At 34.2% G+C, this 26,594-nt stretch overlaps 3 protein-coding genes across 4 annotated transcripts in view; 2 read left to right on the forward strand and 1 right to left on the reverse strand.

Moving 5' to 3' along the window:
• Nucleotides 1–1,208: 1,208 nt before the first annotated feature.
• LOC123555930 (carbohydrate sulfotransferase 15-like) lies at nucleotides 1,209–11,000 on the forward strand. Of its 2 annotated transcripts, none has more exons than XM_045346528.2 (9): nucleotides 1,209–1,549; nucleotides 2,758–2,858; nucleotides 3,949–4,070; nucleotides 4,760–4,970; nucleotides 5,622–5,726; nucleotides 6,514–6,670; nucleotides 7,327–7,501; nucleotides 8,135–8,282; nucleotides 8,985–11,000. In XM_045346528.2, the coding sequence occupies exons 1-9, from the start codon at nucleotides 1,500–1,502 to the stop codon at nucleotides 9,173–9,175; spliced, it is 1,260 nt and encodes a 419-aa protein (XP_045202463.2). In that variant the 5' UTR covers nucleotides 1,209–1,499; the 3' UTR covers nucleotides 9,176–11,000. The 2 variants fall into 2 exon arrangements, with proteins under 2 accessions (XP_045202463.2, XP_045202455.2); XM_045346520.2 differs by having other exon boundaries at nucleotides 1,210–1,549; nucleotides 4,760–4,976.
• A 129-nt stretch (nucleotides 11,001–11,129) lies between these two features.
• Nucleotides 11,130–12,335, forward strand: LOC123555948 (heavy metal-binding protein HIP-like). The gene is made up of 2 exons (XM_045346539.2): nucleotides 11,130–11,587; nucleotides 11,799–12,335. The coding sequence occupies exons 1-2, from the start codon at nucleotides 11,203–11,205 to the stop codon at nucleotides 12,257–12,259; spliced, it is 846 nt and encodes a 281-aa protein (XP_045202474.2). The 5' UTR covers nucleotides 11,130–11,202; the 3' UTR covers nucleotides 12,260–12,335.
• Nucleotides 12,336–16,161: 3,826 nt separating this feature from the next.
• Nucleotides 16,162–26,594, reverse strand: part of LOC123524569 (uncharacterized) — a 29,410-nt gene continuing 18,977 nt past the window's right edge. The window contains exons 5-13 of the mRNA XM_053524275.1: nucleotides 25,794–25,980; nucleotides 22,895–23,030; nucleotides 21,975–22,073; nucleotides 21,528–21,707; nucleotides 20,145–20,311; nucleotides 18,547–18,790; nucleotides 18,186–18,282; nucleotides 17,660–17,874; nucleotides 16,162–17,144 (exon numbers count right to left, since the gene is read on the reverse strand). Of these exons, the coding sequence (XP_053380250.1) occupies nucleotides 16,738–17,144; nucleotides 17,660–17,874; nucleotides 18,186–18,282; nucleotides 18,547–18,790; nucleotides 20,145–20,311; nucleotides 21,528–21,707; nucleotides 21,975–22,073; nucleotides 22,895–23,030; nucleotides 25,794–25,980 (1,732 nt within the window). The 3' untranslated portion in view covers nucleotides 16,162–16,737. The remainder of the gene's footprint in view (nucleotides 17,145–17,659; nucleotides 17,875–18,185; nucleotides 18,283–18,546; nucleotides 18,791–20,144; nucleotides 20,312–21,527; nucleotides 21,708–21,974; nucleotides 22,074–22,894; nucleotides 23,031–25,793; nucleotides 25,981–26,594) is intronic.

Here is a 26,594-nt window from a genome sequence, read left to right on the forward strand (position 1 = left end):
CTAAATGTCAATAGTTATTTGCATAATATGAAATAAGGCAAAGCCTTAGAGCGAGCTCAAAGACTAAAAATATTAGAAAGAAAGTATTCACTACTCAAAAGAAAGTGGAATTTCGCGAGAACCTATTCGTTTACATTTAAATCAAATGTCATCAAACCTTTCACAGCAAAAATCATACTGATGTCGATCCCCGTGATTTCAGGTTCATATTTTATAATACGTAAAATAGTGTTTGGTTCACATGTAAGCTATTTCTTCTTTTTTAAACTTCTGAATTATAACACACAACTGATACAAGTGTACAGGATATTAAAGGTGGGCGTTTCTAATTTATTATCAAAATGTTGCCTTTACTGATCCGCGAAAACAATATTAAAAATATATCTAAATGCATGTGTTGTCGAATGGATAGAGCGAGGCAGAAAAGCAAAAACACAAAATTACTTGATTGCCTAGGTCGAAACACGAAAACCTCATGAACTGTCATAAAATGACACAACAATGAAACTTTATCAAAGACGTTGACAATTTGAGGCCCGTCTGTTAACTCAATATTTAAGCGCACCAGCGTATTGTGTTTTGACTAATCAACTGCATAGGAAATCTAGGCTTTACTGTAAAGTCACAACTGAAGTAGTGGCCCTAAAATACTCCGGGTTAAATGCTAACAATAAATATTAGAGTTTTAAGCACGCCTGCTCAGGGTGGCCAAGGAAAGCAAGTAAAATTACCACTGTGGATTTTTATATACCAAAGTAGTGTATTTTATGTAAATGCGCCGTTTATCGTTTTTTAAGATATTTCTTGTTTAGTTAGTCTTTAATTAATACCAGATTAATCTATTTGCCGTCTAACATAGGCCATAAATTCATGTCATATTTACAAATACTTTTTAATATTACTAGGAGAAAATCATCATTAACCTTATTTTACGTTATATTTGTTTTAATTGAACTTTTGTATCTGTTATTTAGTAAATATTTTTAATTGATAATCTAATATTGCTCTCATAGATAAATTATTAGCATTTTGAGACCATTGTTGGTAATGCAACGTTTAGATGTCGTACTCATTGTTGCTGAGCGCTGTCGCCAATTCAATGTTTAAGGTGCGGCAGCGTGCGTGCAATCAAATTAAGCAAGTTGAATGTTCTATTGAATGTTCTATTTGTGCTTGGATGTCGCAGCTTGTTAAGCTTGTACTTTTATATCGCCACTCGAGCCTGACAACATGTGCTCCGGTGCAGAAGACTTCAATAAGGATGTGATTATATTGTTGGCTGAATATTCAAAGAATCTAGAAACATGTATCGGCATGATGTATACGTGTCACCAGTGAGCGTTTATACAACATACGTTTTGTGACGCGTATTTTACTAACACCATTTTTTCAAAATTTTGTCAATAATTTGGGTACCTAACAACAATGATGCAAATATCTTCATAGACAGAAATGTTTCAATGGAGCGAGAGAAATAAACAGCGAGTTTAAAGTTAAAGATGTGCCAAAACATAAGGAGAAAATATATAACATCGTATAATATGTTTTGGTAAGTTGATTCATTGTGAAAAGGTAAGATTTTCTTCTAATTATGATTTAGTATTGCAACTTCTGAATTTTGAAACAGTAACAAACATATTAATAAAATGTTTACTCATTCTGAATACACAATCATATGTCATAATACGTTACATAAATCAAACGGTGTACGTTTGAATTAAGTTGGAGAGATGAGTTTGGTTTCTTTGACAAATATGTGCTACGCCATCTGGCATTATACAAAGGTATTCCATTAAAAATTTTGGACATTAAACAGTTAATATAATTATGAAATGTATTAAGCTTTTGTGTATGAGAACTTTTTGCAAGTTATGGTTAGAGCATTATGGTCCTTTTCTTCACGTATCAAAATATATTGATCTGTTCGAAATCGTTTGACTGGGACCACTGCAACTCGCTCGAAACTATTGACCATTTTTTACATGTTGCACTTTGTCCGAGATATTAAAAACTTTGAATCATTACCAGGATTTTGATATCCTGTAAGTGTATCCATTATATTCTCAAATACCAGTATGTAATATAAGGTTATTGAACATTGTTTTGTACAATACGGAGATATATTTGGACGAGTACCCAGCTGAGAAAAGTATATTGGACGAATGGTTTTCCAAGCTGGGTACGAGTCCAAATATTTCTTGTGTTGTACTGTACAGTGTTAAATAACCTTTTTATTATATATCTATTTTATCTTAGTTTAAATTAAAAATGATTCACTTAATATTGTATTTCTGTCTTTTCTATATTTTCAAGACGCATAATCAATATCGGTACATAGAGCGCCTACTTCTTCCGACTTATATTCGGAACATTTTTACTCGTTTCGGGCTATATCGTATGTTTAACACGGGACAGTTGAACCGTCCAAATACGGGGAAAATATAGGGATTTTTGTATTCACGTGCGTCCAATACGGTAATATATTGTACGGCCAGGCGTTGCAAATAAACGTCCACGATTGGATAAATAAAATAGATATAGAAACAATGGTTATACATCCGGTCATGGGTTCAGATTTAAGCCTCATGTGTCATGAAATGATGTCCATATTCAACTTAAGTTTGTACAATACAGGTCTGAAGTGTCCGAATTTAGAAATAATTTCTCTATCAATATTTACAAGTACGTTCCGTTTTGCAAGTTATTAATTTTGACAGTTACCTTGATCATCTGTCTAATTACAGTTTCTTCTTTCAGCATGTTTAATATGAAGCACATACGGAATATAATGTTGATGTTTCTCTCAGCAACATGGCTGATCCTAATGTATATCGTCAACATTTTTCTTTTTTCTAAAGGTAAGTAAAAGTTATTTAACGCAAACGATTTATGCCATGAAGGATACAGTGAGATTTTTTAAAAGATTGTATTATGCTGTGTATTTCTTGATACAGTTCTCAAAAAAAAAAAAACAAAAAAATACAAGACAGTAAAAGTATCTAAAATGATAATGTCAAAAATTTGATGCCTGGAGGGGTAACCTAGGGTTTTCATCAAAAGCTGGAAAGACACCTAAATTGTGATGATCTGGCTTTAAACCCAGCAAAAAAAAACTAGAACATGAACAGAACGCAATAAAGAGAATAAATGTACTTGCCTGCTTGTCTTGCCTATCTTATTATCTGCCGTAATAAAGAAAATACAGAAGGCTTTTTAATGATGTATTTTTTGGTGTTTTACGTCGCATCGACACAATTATAGTTCATATTGTGACTGTCCAGCAGCTTTTCGTGATTTAAAAAGACACCAGATGCCGCTCTAGATATCATTTCTCGCTAAGATGGGAACTTGGTTAGAACACGCAAGCCAAACCTAGATATGTCCCTCAGATAAAATAATTCTACAACCAAAACGAGGTTTCAACTCGGGCAAGTGGTCCTAAGTAAGTGACTTTGACCACTCCGTTATTGAGTCAACAGATTTGTTCTTAAAAAGATGTTGAAAGAATATCGTATTAGTATGAACACTTTATGTTTGTTCGTCCGTTTGTGTGTTCGTCTGTCAGACAGTTACAAAAGATATAACTGTAAAACAAAATCTATTTATGAATATACATACAGAAATATAATAATGTGATTAGTTCCTTAAATATGCAATATTGTTCATAAGACAATTGTTTACAGTCTGTCCATCTTTAGTAAACTTGTTAGCAGTTTTTGGTACTCCTAGGGCTATCTTCATGTGAACTTACTGGAAACAAATCACAAACATTAACTAGATAACTAGATAACTTTCTCGATATTTATCAAGCTGTTGCTAACCCGATCGCTCGCATACGCTTCCATAAATACACCTTCAACACAACACAACATTTCTGTTGTTGACGCGATACATTTATTGTTTATCTTTAACTAATGCTATCACGCGGCATATATGTATGCATTCCAGGGAATAATCTATATTTGATAAAATATCTTGGAGTTGATACCTTCTCTGACGCCTCTCTTATTTGGAACGAAAGACAAAAGTTGACTGTTTTCAAAAGGATAGATACAACTCCGGAATTAACGGTTTGTTTATAGATGTTACTCTTACTGATATATACATGCAAGGGACCATGCATACTGTTAATGTACTTGATCTTCTGCTTTGACATTTGCATGAACTACAACTTAAAATTATTGTTACAACATAATTATACTGCTTTACTATTTTTTACACAGTAATTTTCCATGATGTTCAAAATAGATTCATACTTAGTTTTTTTTATATATTTTATGCAAATATAATATGTTAAAATACTTCTTTAGGGAATATTGCCTATTTCATCAAATTCAGTTCTCTTTTCCGAATAGGTAAAATTTTTATATGTCTCTATAGAAAAGAATATGTTTGATCCCTTGAGAGGATACATTTGATGCTTTGATCTTTGAGAGTGCATATTTAATGCCTTGACTGGAAAGTATATATTGAATACATTAATAGTACTTATTTGATATCTTGAAAGTACATTATTTAATGCATTGAAAGTAACTATATATTTGATGCATTAATAGTACATATTTGATATCTTGAAAGAATATATTTAATGCATTGATAGTACATATTTGATGTCTTGATAGTACATATTTGATGTCTTGAAAGAATATATTTAATGCATTGATAGTACATATTTGATGTCTTGAAAGAATATATTTAATGCATTGATAGTACATATTTGATGCTTTGCGTTTACATATTTGATGCCTGGTTTTTGCAGGGAAAGCTTCCGTTTCTATCAAATTACAAGTGCCCTTGTTGGTACGAAGCCGCACCAGAATCAGGCCGGAAGTTGCGATGTTTGCCCTACTTTTACGTCATTGGAGTCCCGAAATGCGGAACCACAGATCTGTGTAACAGGATAATGATGCACCCGCTGATTTCTGACAAAGTGATGAAAGGGAACCATTGGTTTACCGAATACAGATACGGTAAAGGTAATTGCAATAGTAGAACTAATAAGGTTGAAAGAATTATGAGAAAAGAAGAGCAACGAAATGGGTGACCAAACTGTAGCCTTAGTGCGAATCACGAAACTGACTCAAGAAACATAATCGACATGCCTGACAGGAAAACTGATTCTTATTGGCCTTACCTCTAAACCTGTAAATGGACTAATGTTTCCAAGTAATATTAATTATTTTCCTAATGATCAGCAGAGTAATTAGACTGCATACAAACCAGGCATCTCAGTCGCATTAAACAATAGGGATTCGTATATGTGTATATACCTGTGCGCTCACAAAATGAATAAAAATATGAGCAATAAAATTCTAGTAACAGTATTTGAAAGAACAGATATTTGCTTTCATCATATATTTTTTAAGGTTTGATCTATAAGTTTTTCTAACATTAGATTCTGCCGTTCACGATTGCGTCAATATTCCTAGAATGAATTGGTTTGTACCGTTATACTGAAGAGTGTACACACTACTGCAGCAACTACGTTAGATTTTGTCTTACAAACCTGAACAACTGGAGTGATTTCAAAGAAATTAATATAATGAATTCCGCTGAAATATAATATATTTTTTATTTATTTATCATAAGACCACGCTTCAAACTGACAACTTACCTTTCAGGAAGATTTGCAGCACTCTCAAATTATCTTCAGCTGTTTGACTATGCAGTGGAAACTGATATTAAAGGAATACAAACACAAAATGGATATCACAATGCAATATTTGGTACATATGCTTCGTTTGTACAAATGCCATAAAGCTTCTAAAGTTAAAACATAAAACAGCCTTTAAAATATAATGAGCGATATCGGTAGATTATAACATAGAATGTCGATAAGCATATCCTGAACACCTATTGTATCTGTAGTCAGTAGGTAACCTAATTAGCATCCCAACATACTGGTCCAAAAAAAAAATCTACTGAATAAATTCGCTTGTCTGATTTTCTGTAGATGTACGATATACGAAATTCAAAAATCTCTAAAAGTCTGATTGGATGTTTACATTAGTTGACTATGCAGTGGAAACTGATATTAAAGGAATACAAACACAAAATGGATATCACAATGCAATATTTGGTACATATGCTTCGTTTGTACAAATGCCATAAAGCTTCTAAAGTTAAAACATAAAACAGCCTTTAAAATATAATGAGCGATATCGGTAGATTATAACACAGAACGTCGATAAGCATATCCTTAACACCTATTGTATCTGTAGTCAGTAGGTAACCTAATTAGCATCCCAACATACTGGTCCGAAAAAAAATCTACTGAATAAATTCGCTTGTCTGATTTTCTGTAGACATGTACGATATACGAAATTCAAAAATCTCTAAAAGTCTGATTGGATGTTTACATTAGTTGAAATTAGATATTTACATAAAGTGTTAAGTGTTTGCAATATGTGTTTATTAACGTTGCAATATATAATTCAATGTGATTATTGTGTCTTTTCTGAAGCATGTGACATTTTTCTAACATTCATCCTTTAATAAAATTGTTATTTAAAGGGGACTGTACTCCATCTCTTAGTTGGAACAGTCGGCGTTTATTTGTTCGAGCACGAAAAGGGAATCAGACTGGAGAGCCACCGTCAAATGCTGATATCATAAAACATTTAAATCCACATTCAAAAAGCATCGCAATTCTTCGTAATCCTACTGAAAGGTAAGGTATTTGCCTACAACTTATGGAGACAATGCTAGAAAATTCATTTTTTAATCAATTATCAATTATTTATTATCCCCCGCCGAAGGTCGATGGATGTAGACTTTGCGTTGTTATATCTAAACTTTCAAAATGTATCCCCCTCAGTTACAAAACAACCTTTCTGGCGGGGGATATATATTCCCTGAATCTACTTGTTAATAGGCAAATCTATGATGCTTTTGATGAATGAAAGAGTTGCTATACTTTAATTATATACATACTACGTTAATTGACAATTTTTATTTATTTTATTTTGTTGGGTTTAACGTCGCACCGACACAATGTTAGGTTATATGGCGGCTTTCATGGTGTTGGAAGACCCAAGGTGCCCCTCCGTGCATTATTTCATTACGAGCGGGCACCTGGGTAGAACCACGGACCTTCCGTAAGCCAGCTGGATAGCTTCCTCACATGAAGAATTTAACGCCCCGAGTGAGGCTCGAACCCATATCTATGAGGGGCAAGTGATTTGAAGTCAGAGACCTTAACCACTTGGGTACGGAGGCCCCCTAATTGCCACCAGGCTTGTCGTACGTGTACAATATGGAGCTTATTTGTCTGTCAAATGTATAGATTTATATATCCTGTGTTATTTCAAGATGGGTTTTATTCAGGTTGTATTCAGAATATTTGTTCTTTAACGAAGAAGGCACAAGTAATCCCGAGGAATTTCATGAACGTGTGCTAAATTCAATACGTAATATGACTATGTGTCTACAAAACAATACTTTACGATACTGTGTTTACTATGAAAAGAAAGGAAGGGCATCATATCGCATGGCGGAGAAGGTAGGGTTACTGTAAAATTCGTTTATAATCTTCACTTTCCAGTCTATATGGAGAAGTATTCATTTGTCTTAACTAAAGTCGAACAACATAAATGATGACTAGATCAGAATTTGCACATAGAACACTTTGAATTCACATTGAATTATTCATCCGAAAACACGTTCAATAATAGAAGGAAATATGTTATATTCATTCAGTGGCAACTTCAGTACTTTGTTTTCTGACGATAGCAAACACACTAGCCACTTTTAGACTTCTCGCTGTACGTCCTCGCAATCATGAAATATTTTCTGTCGTAATTCTAAGTCAGTATTAGATGTAATTTATTCAAACGTTTAATGATATATATCTATATAAGGATATGCACGTACAGAAATAACTTTTAAAATAGTGATGTTTTTCTCAGGAATGGACTTTGCCAATTTTACATGTAAATATATGACTACCTGAAACTCATCTCAAATATTATTATTTCTAGAGCAAAATAGTATCCTATGAACAGATAACTAGTTTTTAACATTTGTCACGTTTTGTTCTAAACAGAAAACACTACATTTACTGGCCTATTTTCAACAAAACTTATCACAATGTCAGTCAAAGACTATGATAACATTTAAATAATATTTTCTTCAGGTTAGGTTACAAGTAGGAATCTATCATGTGTTTCTTGAAGACTTTTTGAAGGCCTTTGGACGGGAACAGATGTTAGTCATTAAACTAGAAAATTATTCAAACAAAATAAACGAGACCATGCAAAAAGTGTTCTCCTTCTTGGGTGTTGGTAAGTTGTGGTTTAAGTGTTGCTATATGTTTGAGTCCTTTAAGATCGTGGAGTACATTCAATTTGATCATAGAATTGCGCTTGAGCCTTTATAATGGGGCGTGAGGGATGGTGCATAGTTCATTACCTGTCATAAACAGACTCAATCAAACCGAAGCTGGTATTATTTTGCTTGGTTGTGTTATGTGCTTTTTAAAAGATCTTCTGATAAATTTTATTTATGTATTGTTCATGCTTCTCTGTGAGTCTTTTATCTGGAGTCGAGCATATTCCTGACAAAAGATAGAATAAAAGACACAGTCTCTTTTTCGAGTTAAATCGATGGAATGTGTTTGCTTCTATAGAACAGTTTTGATTTTATTTTCATCTATTTTGTAACCGGAAAACATTGATGTTTTCACTGATGTGTGGTCATTGTTTCATATTCACATACACACTATATTCACTATTCACAACATGATCAAATAAACATACAAAAATAAACAAAGAAACATACTTTAATCAAACCTTCTGCATTTGAAAGTATTTGTAAACACTTTTAAATAAGCATTAATAAATCATTGGGATTTCTTTTTTCTCCATATCTATAATAAAACATAATAAACTGTTGTTTACCCTGACAAACTCACTTTGTTGCAGTCTATTTATAAAAATGTATGTTGTCAAATAATGATGAATGACAAGAATACACTTTAATTGCAGGCAGTGTCAGGGACCCAGTCTTGTTCAAAAACATAACTTCGATAGGTCGAGCTAATGTAAGATCGGGAGGTGATACACTTGTTGGCGACATGTTACCAGAAACTAGACAACTTCTTTCAGACTTTTATAAACCATATAATGAACGCTTGAAAGCATTGCTTGGGAAAGAATTTGATTATAATCAAAATTGATTCATTTGGTGGATTTATAAACAGCAGTGTTTTATTATATGTGGATAATGTTTCTTAACATGAAAACTGTCTCTTAAGCTACTTTCTTGAGAAAAACTGGAAACTGGTGTACTTCAATTTCATAATAATTTAGCGCTTCTACTTCGTTTTTTTCCTTGTTGAAAGTCAGTATTTAGGCAAAAAAAATGGTTCTGCTTGGAAAAGTGAAACAAGCGATGGATTACTTTTTATGACAATTTAATAATATGGACAATGTGTGCACAGGTTTGGATGTACCTCACAAAACAATACTGTATTTCAAGATTATATGAATTATCATATAAGCATAATAGCAAAACATACTCTCCTATTTTAAAACAAATTATCACAACAGGATAAAAAAAATTCTGGTAGTTCACAAGGTTTCCTGAGATTTCCTGCTGTCCTGTCGAATCAATTATACAAATTTCTGGCGATTCAGAAAAAAAAGAGGACAATGAACATTGTTTTCTTCTTGTTCTGTATATCGTGTGCAAGAAACCTCTACACGAGAAGAAAATTGAATAGAATTGACAGACATATTAGGCATCTTAATCATTTACATTCAGTGACCGACACAGAGGTGAAAAAATGCCGCCTGGGTTAAAATGGTCGGCTTTGATATACTGTTATCATGGAATTGTATATATCTTGTATATTTGGTATATATACTCATTGCTTTAAGTGCATTCATTCTATCGCATATACAGGGACTGACGCGTTGGATTTTTTTCTACTAAACATTTGCGATGAATTCTCTTGAAACCATTTTGAAAAACCTCGCAGACAATACTTTAAAAATCATATTTGCAGTCGTCACCATAGAATTTACAGTTAATATAAAAACTAAAAGGTGCAGGTATTAAAGACATACATTTGTTCACTCTTTTTTAAAAAAATTATTAGTTCAAAGGTTTTACCACAACACCATGACTTTCTTCATGGTTTTCTTAACGTCTTGATAAAAACTTGATACGTGCAACTTGAGCCGAAACAGGTCATTTTCTGTACCTCATCCTTCCTACATCCTTTGAAACAAATTCAAAACAAGGAGTCTTGAAAATGACATTATGCCATGTAGAACTGCTACTGAGCTAATTGCTGATCAACGATATTATGTTTCAGTCTCTCAGCAAATAAAAGCATGTCTCCTCACTCAGACTGCTGTGATTAGACTAGTGAAGACAACTGTTAAATTGCTACTTTACTGCACCTTTCCTAGACTAAGATAACTTTCATTGAATTCCAAAGGGTCTCCGTGACCGATCGCTTAAGATTGCTCTGTTCAAATATCTTACCATCGTAGATTTTAAACCTCGCTTTGAGTGTAGAATTCTTCATGTGAAGAAATTATAAGGATGCTTTACGACAAATAGGTGGTTCTACCAAGGTGTCGTGATGAAATCATGCCTAAAAGTCTACCTCGGGTCTTTCTCTACCATCTTAAGCTGGCAAAGTCTCCATATTTCATACATTGTATCGATGTGTCTCTTAACTTAACATAGTACAAAAATAAACAAATTCATCGAATTACTGATGGATTGTCGCGTTTTAATTCACAACGCATCGGTTAAAACATATGGCGACTTTAGTAATGGTGAACGAAGATCCTAGTAACTCCTTTAGGAATTACTTTAGACAATGTTAAGCTAATGCATAAAATCCTAAAATTCTGCACGCTATCTGAAAGTTAATGTTATGTACATTTAAGATAACGTTAGGTCATTATGAACTAATTACTTGATAATCATCCAAAGTTTTCTTTAAACAAGAGAGGAGAAGAAGATATCTTTTATTCTATTTTTATAAGATAAGTTTTTGAAAAATGGCACAATACCCTTTTCCCTTAACTTATAAACAAGATAAGGTATTCAATATAGTTGCCAATGCCAATTAAGCTTAAGAGGCTCTTATCAGTTGACATTGAAAATCGGTACAAAGTCGTATCTATATAAAGAGTAGGTCGATTGTAATAAAATTACTGTTCAAATTCGCAGTTTTGGTGGAGAATGGATTTCAAAAGACTCATTTTATTTTCCGCACTTCTGGTTGCTTCCTTGGCTTTAGAAAATGAATTTACAGAGAAAACGACGTATCAAGACAAAGGAGATGATGGGAACATTCACGAAATAGCTAAAACACCCGATACCGACAAGAAGATGGAGGATATTTTAGTTCGTATGGAACAACTCGAAGCCCGAGAGAAAGTACGAGAGAAGACGTATATGAAAGAGATACAACACTTACGGCGTCAACTATTCATCCAAACCCGACGAACTTCATCTCTAGAAAGACTTGTGAAAAGTATGTACAAGAAGGATTCAAGCCATGTAATCCAAGAACCTGAAGGCAATGAACAACGAATCAAGTCACCGGGGGTTCAGTCAATTAACGGTACGAAATATATAATACATAGGACATGAAACTGATACATGTTGTTTTTTTTTTTTATAGTAACTACTGAAATCAGATAGACATAACTAAAGTTACTTCATCAACACAATAAAATGCACTTCTGATTCTCTGAGAACATGTTGACGAAGTAATGAAGTTTAAATGATCTGCTTCTAAGTGGAAAATAATGCGTTTGTTTATTTATTTTCAGTACAAGAAAGCCAAAGGATTCGCCGAGCTGAAAACGAACATCCAGTCGCCTTCTTCGCTTCACTTAATCAGCATCTCACTAACGTTGGAGCTCATCAGCCAATTACCTTTAATAACGTCGTAACAAACATCGGCAATGCTTACAACAGTCATTTTGGTTCCTTCATTGCTCCAGTTCCTGGTACGTACGTCTTCTCAGCAACTCTCCTGTCACATTACCATTCAAAGTACCATGCACAATTTGTCAAAAATGGACAAGGAATAACATATATGATAATGAGCGGTTCAGAATCAGATTATGGAACAATGAGCCAAACAGTTGTACTGCAGCTTCAGAAAGGTGACGATGTCTGCGTCCAAAACCTCCGCTCAGAGGGGCCAATATACGGGGACAACTATACTACATTCTCTGGATTTCTGCAACAGGAAGATTTCTCAAGTGTAGAAATTGTCGGAAAATAACGCGATTTTATCAACCGTATTGCTATTTTCAATATAAAAATGTAAAAAAGAAACAAATATACCCTTTTAAACACTTGTTAGCTCGACTATTCGAAGAATAAGTAGAGCTATCCTACTCACCACGGCGTCGGCGTCGGCGTCAGCGTCGGCGTCGGCGTCAAACCTTAGTTAAGTTTTTCGTACCAGTCCACATTTTGACAAAGTCTTTTGAGATAAAGCTTTGAAACTTCCAACACTTGTTTACCATCATCATGGCCAGTTATAGGCAAGACCACATAACTCCATCAAAGATTTTGGCTGAATTATGGCCCCTTTTGACTTAGAAATCTTGGTTAAGTTTTTCGTACCAGTTCATATTTTGACAAAGTCTTTTAAGATAAAGCTTTGAAACTTTCAACACTTGTTTACCATCACCATGGCCAGTTATAGGCAAGAGTACATAACTCCATCAGGGATTTTGGCTGAATTATGGCCCTTTCGACTTAGAAATTTTGGTTAAGTTTTTCGTACCAGTTCATATTTTGACAAAGTCTTTTAAGATAAAGCTTTGAAACTTTCAACACTTGTTTACCATCACCATGTCCAGTTATAGGCAAGAGTACATAACTCCATCAAGGATTTTGGCTGAATTATGGCCCCTTTTGACTTAGAAATCTTGGTTAATATTCCGTACCAGTTCATATTTTGACAAAGTCTTTTGAGATAAAGCTTTGAAACTTTCAGCACCTGTTTACCATCACCATGTCCAGTTATAGGCAAGAGTACATAACTCCATCAAGGATTTTGGCTGAATTATGGCCCCTTTTGACTTAGAAATCTTAGTTAAGTTTTTCGTACCAGTTCATATTTTTTGTAAAGTGTTTGACATATGGCTTTGAAACTTTTATCACTTCTTTAGTATAATAGTCTCTATCTGTAGGAAAGAGAACATAACTCTGTCATCTATTTTGGCTGAATTATGGCCCTTTTTTGGACTTTGAAATTGGTTCTGTTTTCATACAAGTCCACGTTGTGTCAAAACTATTTGACATATGGCTTTTAAACTTTGAACACTTGTTTATCAATATGATTTCCATCTGTAGGCAAGAGTTCTATTTTGACTGAATTATGGCCCTTTTTGGATTTTGAAATTGGCTCATATATTGCCATTTAGTGCAAGACTTATCGAAATCAAAGTAATACAGGAACATTGTTTGTCTAATCTATTTATTTCTTTTGTTTTAATATCCGTGGAAATATTTTGACCCAATTCTTCAATTAATTCTTCGAATAGTCGAGTGCGCTGTCATCAGACAGCTCTTGTATTATATTTGTTAGATTGTGAAAACTTTGAATGTTGTATTTGGTTAAAAATGTAGTTCTGCACATTCAGACCAAAATATCTTATAAACCTACAATGTTGAATTTACTTAAATGGTGTTATTTAAAGCATCATAATATAGTAACAAATATAAAAGACACAGTTAAATAATAGGACTGCATGCTTGATAATGATCTTTCAGTTTTAAATACACTTCTCAGTTTACTTATTTTATATTTATTTGATTGCATAAAATTTATACATTGATTTGCCAAAGTTTTGGTTTGTTTTCCCAGGATTAAAGGAAATCCTTAATTTGACACTGTTTGGAATTTTCCCACATTGAAACAATATTGATATTATATATGAGCCGCGCCATAAGAAAACCAACATAGTGCGTTTGCGACCAGCATGGATCCTGACCAGCCTGCGCATCCACGCAGTCTGGTCAGGATCCATGCTGTTCGCTTTCAATGCCTATTGCAATTAGAGAAACTGTTAGCGAACAGCATGGATCCTGACCAGACTGCGCGCATGGTTTTCTCATGGCGCGGCTCATTAATAGTCTTAAGCACGTTAGGTACGTTCCTAGCTAGTTTCGTTCGTTCTCTCGTGGGTTACAGTTTTCCGTAGAGTGTTTACATTTCCGTATGTCTGACTAGAATGTGTTCTAGAGTACCCAGAGAAAATCTTTGAGTCATGATTTCCGTAGAACTACACTAAGAAATGATAATATATATTGTAGTTTTCTTTTTTAATGATTCTATGTTTAATAGCAAGTTCTGCTATATTAATACTAGCACAAGATATAAGAAATAGTGAACCTCTATGATAGCAGACCCCTCAAAACGTGGACAGTGTATGGATGGATTTATACATGACTGATTTTTAATGTACTTTAAAATGCATAGACAATTCTAATCAAAAAAATGAAATGGACAAAAAACTAATGAAGGAACACTGTGGGACACCGCCTTGGAATGACAAGTGATTGTTAATTGTGCAGTCATTCTCGCTCTGAACCTCCGCCATCTAGTACTGATAATAATAAATCGCAAATATGCTCATTAAGATACAAAATATCGTATAAAAAGTAAACTTTACAAACAATACACACATGTACTTTACAGAGGGAAGAGAAAAGTTCAAGCAAAATGAACGCGAATGATAATAAAAACAAGAAAGACAGGGATATCATCAAGTCGGTATCAGATATTTTTGAAAGAGTAACAAAGGAAGTTCGACGTAATTCATAAATATCATTCAAGTGTGCAGAAGATGTACAAAGGAAACGGTATCCAATGCTCAAAATGTGTGAACCGTCAATCATAATTATGACCTTGATCTTCAGCGAGCTTCTATACCAAAGGGAGAATATCAGTAATAAACATTTTTGAAGTCAATCGATAGTTTTTCCCCTTATACAAGTAAACGGCTATGGTCTAAACATGATATCAAATTAAAAATCAATATTTTGCATGTGATCCTGCATGATTTTTAAAGAAAAAAAAAGTGATATACCATTTTAAACTGTACAAATTCATAAAAAGTGAAAATCTGTAAATGAAATATGGTTCTCACAAAACGCAAGATTAACATTTTGGTCTATTAAGGTATTAGGTCACTAATAGTAATGTTTACAAAATGGCCTTTGCTTGGTATATTCTGAAAGGTTACCGTGTTTTGCACTATTTTGCAAATTTTAAACAACTTTTACCGTGTCGTTTTTTATAAATTTTGAATTACTTAAGGTATCTCCTCAAGCTCTAGTAGAGACAAATTTCAAAGTGATGGCCACTTTGCAGAGAACTCGTTTTACCATTAATTTCAATGAAAGAAACATCAAACTATTGGTAAACAATTATAAAACACAAAATAAAAATGTCAATATCATGTTTTCTATGGTGCCTCAAGTAAACGGATTTAATGAGACAGAATTCATACTTCAACATTGAAAAAATAAGGTCGAATGCTGTGTTTCTGTTTTGAATTTTGCTTACTCCATTTAAAAATAACCTTAGGACAGACGTAAAACCTACCTAAATTTCTTCCACAATATATAATCTAAGCATGAAAGCAAAATATGGAACCTTCACCGCGTGTAACTCAATATTTTTAAAGATGTGTAACTCTAACCCTTCTGTTTAAGTAGTAAATTCACTTTGAACACCAAGAAATCGCTTATAAGATTCATCTTTTTCCATTTTTGTACAAGAAATCAGTAATAAGTCTTGAAAGAAGTAAAAAGTAACAAGAAAAAAAGGAAAATAAGGAAAGAAAGTTGGTCCCAGTAGGGCTTGAACCTACGCCCTCCTAAGAATTGCAGTAAAAGTAGGTTTATAGTAGGAATTGAATACTTTTCAAAAAGGATGTTCTCTATTAGTGATCTAATACCTTAATTAAGGGCGAGTATGTTGGTGGAAGAATGGGTGAATTATCTAATACATAAAAATGTCAATTAACTTCGAAAGCCTTGCTGTGACTGCATGAAAATGAGCATCAGTGCCATGTCACTTTTTCTGATATGAAACAACCTGCAACATTTTTGCCGACTGCAAATGTATAAACGAATGAGTTCAAAATGTTCCAATACAAAGGACATGTTTGATACACACATCATAGATCCAGTTTTATATATGTAGTGACATGTAAACTGGATTTCGAAAGGAAATTATTTTTGCGTTTTGTTGACGTTATAACCATATTTATACCATTTGCAATATTCAGTGAAGGATACAGTTAGTAAAACGAAGTTAATATTGTATTTATTTAGCAACAGCTTTATTGCTCTATTTAGTGTATAAAGAGTCTCGGTCTGGTTTGAATCTCATTATATCTGCACCATCTTTTAGCTCTAAAACAACAGCACAAAGAAAATGATTCAACAAAATTTAATGTTATACATTATATATCATTCCACATACGACAACGAAACAACGTATATTGGCAGTGTTCAACCAAAATATATATTATAATGATTGTTATCAAACTGCACGCAGTGTGACAGGAAAATATATTGTTAACTGAAAATGCAAATATTGCACAATACAATTAGCACAGTACACAGAAATTGTTACAATTTGTTTTGAGATTTAAATCATTTTTAAACCTTTTCCGCCGATATTTCCGCTAGACATTGATTAGATAAAAAATTAACAGTATAGGTTACAGATGAATTCTAAGTCAATGTATATAAAGCCAATAAGACTGTTAGTAATGTAAATTTTAAAAATATATATCCGGGCAAATGATTTAAACCACAATTTGCTACAGTTGTATTTTCAGACCGATTTCCACAATTACTGTTCAATTCTGACGAACATGAATCAAAAGCAGCGTAGAATCGGTACCAGTCCGCTGTTTCCGTTTTATTGTCGAATGGTCCGCCAATTTTATTTCGTTGCCACTCCCACATATCACCATGGTAACAAGGGAGCTTGGTTATCTCTTTGACAACCGTGCGACAATCTTCGAAACATGGTCCAAAAGGTCTACAGTGTTTCATCACCTTGTCAAATATTTCTTTTGTAGCAGGATGTGACATATTTCGCGCGATTTTGAAATTACAGCCGTAAACTGTGTCGTCTGCAATAATAAAAGAAATAAACAATATACCCTTATCGTAAACAAATAGTTATTTCAATAATGCAAGTAAAGGCTATATTATAAGGCTGACCATTCACCTTAATAAACAATAACAACTTTAATGTCTTCTGAAAAAGTTTAAAATATTTTTATATGCCTAAAGTATGCATTTTGTAATTTACAAGCTATACTGAAGGTTAGTGCACGTAGACAATATGTGCTTTGCTCGAATTTTAAAAATAAACATTTCAGCCAACCATTTCAAAGGTAGTGGCAGGCAAATTGTTCACATTTGAAATGATAGACAAAACGAGCAAACAAAGATAGCGCAAATAACCTGAGAAAAAAAGTCGATTAAAATTTAGCAGTATATGGTCTCACACGACTGACAGAGATTTTGCTAACCGAAGCACCTAGAATGCTGACCGGTAGGCTATATACACCAAAATATGCTATACTGCGCTGTATGTACGTTAAAGAAGATGTTATAAAAGGCGTAAAATACTGTGTCTTACCTAATTCAAACCTGCAGTGTGGTATTGTTTTCCAGGAAGTACATATCGTTGCCCCGTTACTTATCGCCTGTTTAGGATAATAAGTGAGGAATCCGAAGCACATTTCTTCCCGGTACCCAGATCCTGCCCGCGTAGTGACGTCACGCGATGTAGAGTCATACACGCAAGTTGTGCGAATCTCGTCTGATGGCTTCAGAACAATAGGCTCTCTAAATCTGAAATACACAGTGTAAATCCTGTCCTTACTGAACAAGAAAATAGATAAACGAGCTGGCTAAAAATTCCAGGAGAACATTTACTTCATAGCTCAGACACCAGAGAAAATTTGCAGAGAAAATGCACTACATTAAATCTAATTTGCTCGATATAAAAGTATTCAAAACTTGCATTAAAGAAGTTTTTACAAGTTTTAAAACAATGTGTATTTTTACGTTTTTCTACGAAAAACAAGGTTTGATATAATAGCTTATGTTATTCGAGTTTCTCACTGCATTTCTTATAGTTATGTACATCAAAGACGGCTTACACGTGGAGTTCAGGACTGTCGAAGTCGAAATCTTGCTCGTCTGTGATAACATTTATGACTTTGCCATTTCTAAGATGTTCAATTTTCTGACTTCGACCTGCAAATTATATTAGATACCATTAGAACGTTTTCATCAAACGAACTTGCATACATTTAAGCGTTATGCATCTTACGTTTTTTATGTTTTATCTCTTTCTGTAAACTAACGTTACTTACATTTATTACTCTAATTAGGACCAACAAAACATGTTAGATGTGGCCTTAAAAGTAAATCAGTGATATTATATATTATTCACCCTTTTCTAACCATCCAATGAACAAGGTAAGCAGCATCATAAAACCAACAATTAATTCATTTTACCTAAATAATGCATGTGGTTAATAGCAAATGTTACGTGTACATCCTCCGACCACTTTCTTTGAGAGCATTCTGGGTAACAATGGCCGACTTCCGTATGATTCTTCTTTCCGGGCGGGATGATCATGTGATCTTGTCCTATAAATAGCACACCAGCGTCGTACATTCGCAGCTGATCTGTGTAATATATCGTCATCCCCGAGCCGTCCATCAAATTTGGCAAATATTGCTGGTTTTCCCAGTGAACCTAAATAGAACAAGAGCTGTCGGAGGACAGCAACGCTCGACTATTCAAGAGCCTTGTCGACTGAATGAATACGAAAGTCGAAAAAGGGGCATAATTTAAAAAAAAGCAAAATAGGGTTATGGAACCTGCATAGTGCTTATCAGCTCATGACAGTGGACAAGTTTGTGAAGTTTCAATCCATTCCCATTAGTGGGTACTGAGATACCAGCTTACATATAAGAATTTAACCCAAAACTCCTAAGTTTAAAAAGGGGCATAATTTTGTAAAATGCAAAGTTGAGTTATTGACCCTTTGCACTGCATGTCATATCATGACAGTGAACAAGTGTGTGAAGTTTCAATCCTTTCCCATTAGTGGATACTGAGATACCAGCTTACAAACAAAACCTTTACCAAAAAAATCTAAGTCGAAAAAGGGGCATAATTTTGTAAAAAAACAAAATAGAGTTATTGAACCTGCTTTGTGTATGTCAGATTATGACAGTGAACAAGTGTGTGAAGTTTCAATCCATTCCAATTAGTGAGTACTGAGATACCAGCTTACATACAAAACCTTAACCAAAAAATTCTAAATCGAAAAAGGGGCATAATTTTGTAAAAAAGCAAAATAGAGTTATGGAACCTGTGCAATGTAAGTCAGTTTATCACAGTGAATAAGTGTGTGAAGTTTCAATCCATTCCCACAAGTGGTTACTGAGATACCAGCTTACATACAAAACCTTAACCAAAAATTTTTAAGTCAAAAAAGGGGCATAATTTTGTAAAAAAGCAAAACAGAGTTATGGAACCTGTGCAATGTAAGTCAGTTTATCACAGTGAATAAGTGTGTGAAGTTTCAATCCATTCCCACAAGTGGTTGCTGAGATACCAGCTTACATACAAAAACTTAACCAAATCGGGACGCGGACGCCGACGCGGACGCAGACGCCGACGCATGGGCGAGTCCAATAGCTCTACTATTCTATGAATAGTCGAGCTAAAAATGAACGTTCACCTGACATGCATCGCACCCAAGTCCCTGCAATCTCTCATAAAAGCACCATTTTTTGCCAGATCAACTTATGTAGGTGCAATGCGGTTAAATACGCAGGAATTCGATCACTTGATTGCATAGAAATATTCAGTAGATGCAAAACATATATGAAGTGGACTGAAACCTGTGTTTGACAGCATGTCTTTGATCAAACCATGACGAAGTTCTTATTGTGTATGTTCGAGTAAAATTTGGAATTATATAAATACATGTATGTAGATGAGTTTAATGCATTTTTGTTGGATTTTTTTCTCTACGCATATGTTAGACTTATAAAGGTAAAATTACTGTCTTTCTATAGTGGTCACCATTTAGCAATACCTGTATTCCACCACGTTTATATCCACGTGTCCCAATCCTAAAGCCCATATTCTCATGCATACATTCCCCGTCCATTCCGAGTAACCACAGAGACAGGATATCCGTGCACGCGGGGTCAAAGGACAGTTCACAATCAAACACTTCGTTCACATCGTGCTTTGTTTTCTCTAAAGATGAATAAAATAACAAAGTTTAACATTAAATTATGTATACCTTGTGATTTTGTTTTTGATTCGACAACAGTTGTCATACCGTGCCTTGCAAGTTCCCATATTAACAAGTGTAATATGCTAAAAGGCAAACTGTTTGTTAGTACTGAAGGTCGTGTACACGGGCGGTACATCGCTGTAAAGCTGCACGTGGTAGGTACGACCATTACAAACTCGTACATTCGAAGTAAAATGATAAGTAAAAGCATAATTTTTACCATTTATCTACCGTAATTAACTGTTTCGCAAGATTTGGTTTTATGCTATTTTTTTTGTTGTTGTTGTTTCTCGTTCTGTTTCAGCACACCTTCTAAAGACGTATAAATACTGTAAAAGGTTTTTGTTTTTTTTAAATTGTGTTGTTAATTTTCTAATGTTCAGAAAGTATTTTTGTCATATATAACTTATCAGTCTAGAACATTGATGTAAGTAATAAGTAAAATATTTTTCGTGCAGTGAGTCACTAAAACGGCACTTGAAAAACAGTTCAACCACACAGTGATAAGTATAAAAATTAATATAAAATATTATTGTAAAAACAACAGCAAACGGAACACAAAACTCTGAAAGTTGATAGGTGATGATGTAAACATCGACAAACATTCGTGTAAATTGAAAACTTTCAATTTTCCTGTATTTACGAGAAAATAACATGGTTTTGTCATTAGTATTCTCAACTACTTCAACCCAGTTATCCATAAGGGAGAAACAGACCCATCGATGTTTCGCACGAGTGAAAATATTTTATATAGCCCAAAGAATGAGTGTACTTTTCTTTATTCAGTTTATGGTAAAATTATCATAGGTATTTTAGCTTTGCAAACAATTTGATAATATTCAATATTTTGAAAATATTATTTCAGTAACATCGTTTGATACAATATTGCAGGTATTTACCATTAACTTACGATCTCCGCCTCGTGTAAATAACATGCGCCACACAACAATATGATCCGGTACCGCCATTTGCCAAATAGTATGCAAAAATTGCTAACGGCCTTGCAGAAAGAAAAAGAATTAAACCACATGACGAGGGCTCAACGCGAAACTATCCTAAGTGTATACAGAAATAGAAGCAGATATATACTAGTTTCGCGTTGAGCCTCGATGAGTTTTGTGACTAGTTAAGACGGTCTCGGCGTTCCATAATTTAAGTAAACTTTACAGAACTTACTGTTTTCATCACAACCAAAAATCAAGATATGATGCATGACCATCTTGTTGTCAAGCTTAGGGGTAGTAGCGACCATATGGAAGTCCCCATCCTGAGGAAAGTCGAACACCATACACTTATGGGACGTCTCTTTTACCGGAACTTCCATTCGTGGAATGTTTATAGTGAAGTTTTTTGTCACTGAAAAATGAAATCCATTGAAAAATTATAAAAGTTTTAAAACTATCATAACACCAAAACAGTCAATAGTTTTCCAGTTTAGATAAACTTGCACTTACATCAGACTGATTTTTGTTCTATTTCGTATACAAAATTATATCATAACCCAATGACCTTTTAAATCACAGGACAACAAATTTGCATCAATCATAACCTAATCCGAATCAGTAAATAATATGTTAGCATGGAGAAATACGCATGAATTATAAAATCATTAGAAGGGTTTACCTGTATCATTGGTGACATCACACTTGAAGCCAGTGTCGTCACAGTGTAACCATTTGTTCCTTGATTTGCAATGTTTCGAACTCAGAGGCTCACAGATACCTAAAACATAAAAGTAAAAACTATTTATATACTTGAATTTACAGACCGTTTCTAAGACATCCACAAAGAAATCGATTAAAATGTCGTCTGTATGTCACAAAATGCCGTTTCAACAAGTAAGCTGTTTTGCAGATGGACCGGGTAACACCAATTTACGATTGTGGCACCGAACGTGCTGTAAAAACGTAACGCAGTTTTGAGGTAAACGTATTTCGCATCGTTCTGTCCACTATTTTAGAATGACATTAGTTTGTAAGGTATGAGTTATGACTCATGTCGATGCTAAATCCATTCTGAGACGCATGGATTTCATAAATAGGGTTTTTAGTATTACATATAATATTATGATGTTGTTCAATAGCTTGGATAAAATTGAAAATACTGACGTAAATAAAAACAACGACTCGCATTGAAATGACGTCACGCACGCGATATAAAATTCAGACGTCACTGTGGAAAAAACTGAAGTTTCCGGTCCAATCCAATGAAAAGTAATGTAATGATATAAACTATAATAGATGTTATAGATTTGTTGTTGTGTGGGATTTTTTTTCTTTTTGTTGTTGTTGTTGCTATTGTTATTCAAGACAACTTGAAGAAATCATAAAACCGCATACACAACACATTTCTACAATCAATGCACGGGAGATGTATATGTATGTTTCTAAATATATGTCTACCATTCAAAGTTTGAGGCAGTTTAAACATTTAATAAACATTTTGTCCATGTCAAGCACTACTATTATCTTTAACATTTTGTTCGATATCAGTCAGGTTTGTTTGATGTTAATCTATGTCATTAATATGAAACTAAGCTTCACCTGGATGTGTTATGTTTATTCCAGACGCATTTGTCCCACTTCCGGCTACCCATTCACAATCCGGGTCACCAAGTTCTTCGCCGTTTGTCCGTCCATCTCCATCAGAATCTAACATACAAAAGTCGCGTGACCAATGCTGAAAAAAAGACAGATAAGTGATCCTGGGTAAGGACAACGGGGACGAGAATCCAACAATCACACATCCATGCCTTCCACACATATCCCCGCCCAAATCCCGCGCTCCTCCAGCTAAAAATACTTTAATTCGATCAAAAATGAGAATCATGTATGTAAGTTTTACACATGCGAGCTACAGAACCATGTTAGGTTAGGAAATTGTTGAATCTTTTAAATCCAAAACCTTTAAATAGTGGAGCTGTAGTGAATCATCTTCAGATTATCTCTTAAGTGTTCCTTTTTTTTTTCAATGTAATTTTTTTTTTTTTTTTTTTTTTTTTTTTGGTGTGTTGACTGTTTCAGTTCTTCCTTGGCGGTCTTCTGTTATTTCTAACTCTTGATTGCGAACTGAAGTGACACTCTGTGGTCGGCAGTTTATACTGCTATTTTCGAATACATTGAAACGTATCGCTATATGGGTTCAAATCCCGCTTGGGTTGTACTGTAGATTGTGATCGCGGTTTGGAGCTATAACCTTAGAACAGCCAGCACATATGTATGCAATCTCGCCAGGCGCATGTATATTTTTGACAACACAGAAAATGATGTCACTCGACCTTCAGCTATTTCCGGAAGTAAATAAAATGAAAGTAGAAATGCTAAACTTGAAAACGAAAGCCGCATTTTGATTCGTAGATAGTCAGGGGTCACGCGCAGGGGTCACCTCGTCTAAATGTATGCGCGTGGACTTTTTTTTTTTTTTTTTTGCTATCGGGGAGCCAATTTTCAGCACTTTATTACGAATTGAAATTACCTGGGCTTTAGTACAGCATGTCAGCTTTTAATCTATGAAAAAATAGTTGAGCTCTGGATAAACATAAATCCCACAGGGGTCCGTAACGAACCAAGGGTACATCGATAATTTTGGAACTTCATCAAATCGCTCAAAATGTCATTTTTGATGTTGTCTGAGAGTGTCAGTATATGACTCAGATGTAAGATATAACCGTATTTGAGAGCTGCAGACCTAGACATTTCGGAAATATTTTCAAAATAAGTTTCGTGTAATAAATGTTGTTTCTACGGAAGCGTGAAAGGGCCATCAGACGCTAATACGTTTTAGTACGTTAAGGCTGCGGAAAGGATATACTTCGTAACTGACTTGTTAAGGGTTAATCGTATTACATAAGTGCCAGTCATGACACGAGAAGATGTGCAGAAAAATCGCCACCTGATTAAATTTGTATAAATTATATGCATTTACTTTATGCTAACTGATGAAATACTGTGTTTTATCAGTGATATATAATCCATATCACTCACTGCATATCACTCACTGTTTTACCGATCTACTTGTACAATGAGTATAAATTTTAAATTATTTCCTTAAATAAAGATGAAAATTGTAGCCACACTTTGTTTTTATAGTGTATTTCTCTATTCAAATTATTTTACTTAATGTGAATTTCATATCGTTATGCAGCAAGAAGTAAAATGAAATGGAATTTTATGTCGTGCGCGTCTTTAACGTTACAGCATATCTGACGTCATAGTCATATTCATTTACGCGTGTCTGTTTCCCGCGCTAAGATTAAATAAGTCTGCATAATAAGCATAAAATAAAAAGAAAATTTGTGTCTTTTTCGTGAATATGGAATATATCTCACCTCAAAGTCAGAAAATATTCACATTTTCTCTTTTCTCGGTGAGATATATTCCATATTCACTCAAAACAAACAATTATCCTCTATGTATAATTATAGAATCTTTGGTTATCACTATTAAATTGTTATAATATACAATATTAAATAGTAATAGTTATTATTACACGACTCTTTATATATATTGCTGGTCTATAGTTTTTGTTATTGTCCAGTCTGTAGTTCAACACTAAGTTTTACTGGGCTAAAGTCAAAACATAAAAAGAAACGAAAATTCATTTTAGATATCATGTAATGCATCACATATTGAATGACTTAATAGCAAATAGTCAAAACTATTGGCCCTTAATCCTTCGGTGCTCGGGCAATAGTTTTGACTATTGACCGGCAAGTCACACAAAAGTGTATACAAAAATGTACTACTACTAGTATTCTGGCGAGCATTTCCGCATGTTATGCGACTTTTTGTCTGTTTACATATAGAAACAAAACGTTTGGAATGTGTTTCATTTTTTTTTTTCATTTTTTTTTCCTTTTTCATTAAAAAAAACCCGTTAAACTTAAGTTAATAAAACACTTTAAAAATGCATTTTGAATGTGAATGACTAATATGAAACTATTTCGTATATCAGTGCAATTAAGATGTTGCCAAACAACATCAGCCTCGGGCATTGTTTTCGCCTTTGATTTCGCATACAATAAACACGCATTTGTTTATTCAATTAACTGTGCTTTTATAGACTGGACAGGTCAGCGAGGGGTTAAACCAGTAAACACATAACTGCACTTGTCAGGTGCAACTGTGTTACATTGTTTTGTATGACTATAATTGAGCCGCACCATGAGAAAACCGACATGGTGCATTTGCGATCAGCATGGATCGAGACCAGCCTGGATCCATGCTGTTCACTTTCAAGGCCTGTTGCAATTAGAGAAACCGTCTGGATCCATGCTGGTCGCAAATGCTCTACGTTGGTTTTCTCACAGTGCGGCTTATATTTACTTTCAAACTCGGTCAGCGACCACAGCTAAATGGTGCAACATTTTCTGAAAGACCGTATTTACACATTACAAGTTGTGCGGACAACTTTTTTCTACTTAAACGGGGTGTATTAATATACCTTTCCATACCGCTGAAAGTCATGACCAAACGAATTCCTTTTTCCGTACCCGCCTGGTTTTAAATGACCCACACCTTCCCATAATTCTCCTGAGTTACACGGATTCGGCACGTGATCACCATTCGGAATCCTTTTCTGTAATGATTTCCAGCAATACGAACTGTCAATTAGAGTTGTAAGCCATGCACTGTGAAATAAAACAAAAATGTTTCATTAACATGTAGCCTGCTAAATTTCTAAAATGGACAGGTCCATCATTCAATTTTGGCAAAACCATTTATTATTTGAAGGGGTGTTCACTGAAAATTTGCTGACTGATTAGCGAACACTGCCGACCATGATAAAGGTGAAATACAATACAAATTTGAAAGTAAAAATTCCGTCAAGTCTAATTTCTATCATTAGATTGACTATAACTAATGCATTAAACACACTTGAATCAAGGTCTTGACTGCTTCCGACTTGGAAAACGAAATGATGTTGGTACATTTTATAAATGTTCGAAGCATTATGTGTATATAAACCCATTAATTATTGTACAAGATATTACTGTAAATCAAAAACTTCATCGTATGTAACAGCCGGACAATGCGCGTTAGCCAGTAGCCAGAATTCGACTATATCAAAATCGGCGAAGATTTATTAATTCCAATTCAAGGTGGTTTTACGTGATATGAGCGTAAAATTTGAGACAACCGCTCTACAAAACAATTAAGAACACAAATTCCAAGACTATTATATGTGTCAATAAGACTTTAGAATTTTAAATAACTGGAAAAACTGCACGGAAGTAGCAGTTGG

Source organism: Mercenaria mercenaria, chromosome 15, assembly GCF_021730395.1.
Source record: "Mercenaria mercenaria strain notata chromosome 15, MADL_Memer_1, whole genome shotgun sequence".
In the NCBI taxonomy this organism is placed as follows: domain Eukaryota; kingdom Metazoa; phylum Mollusca; class Bivalvia; order Venerida; family Veneridae; genus Mercenaria; species Mercenaria mercenaria.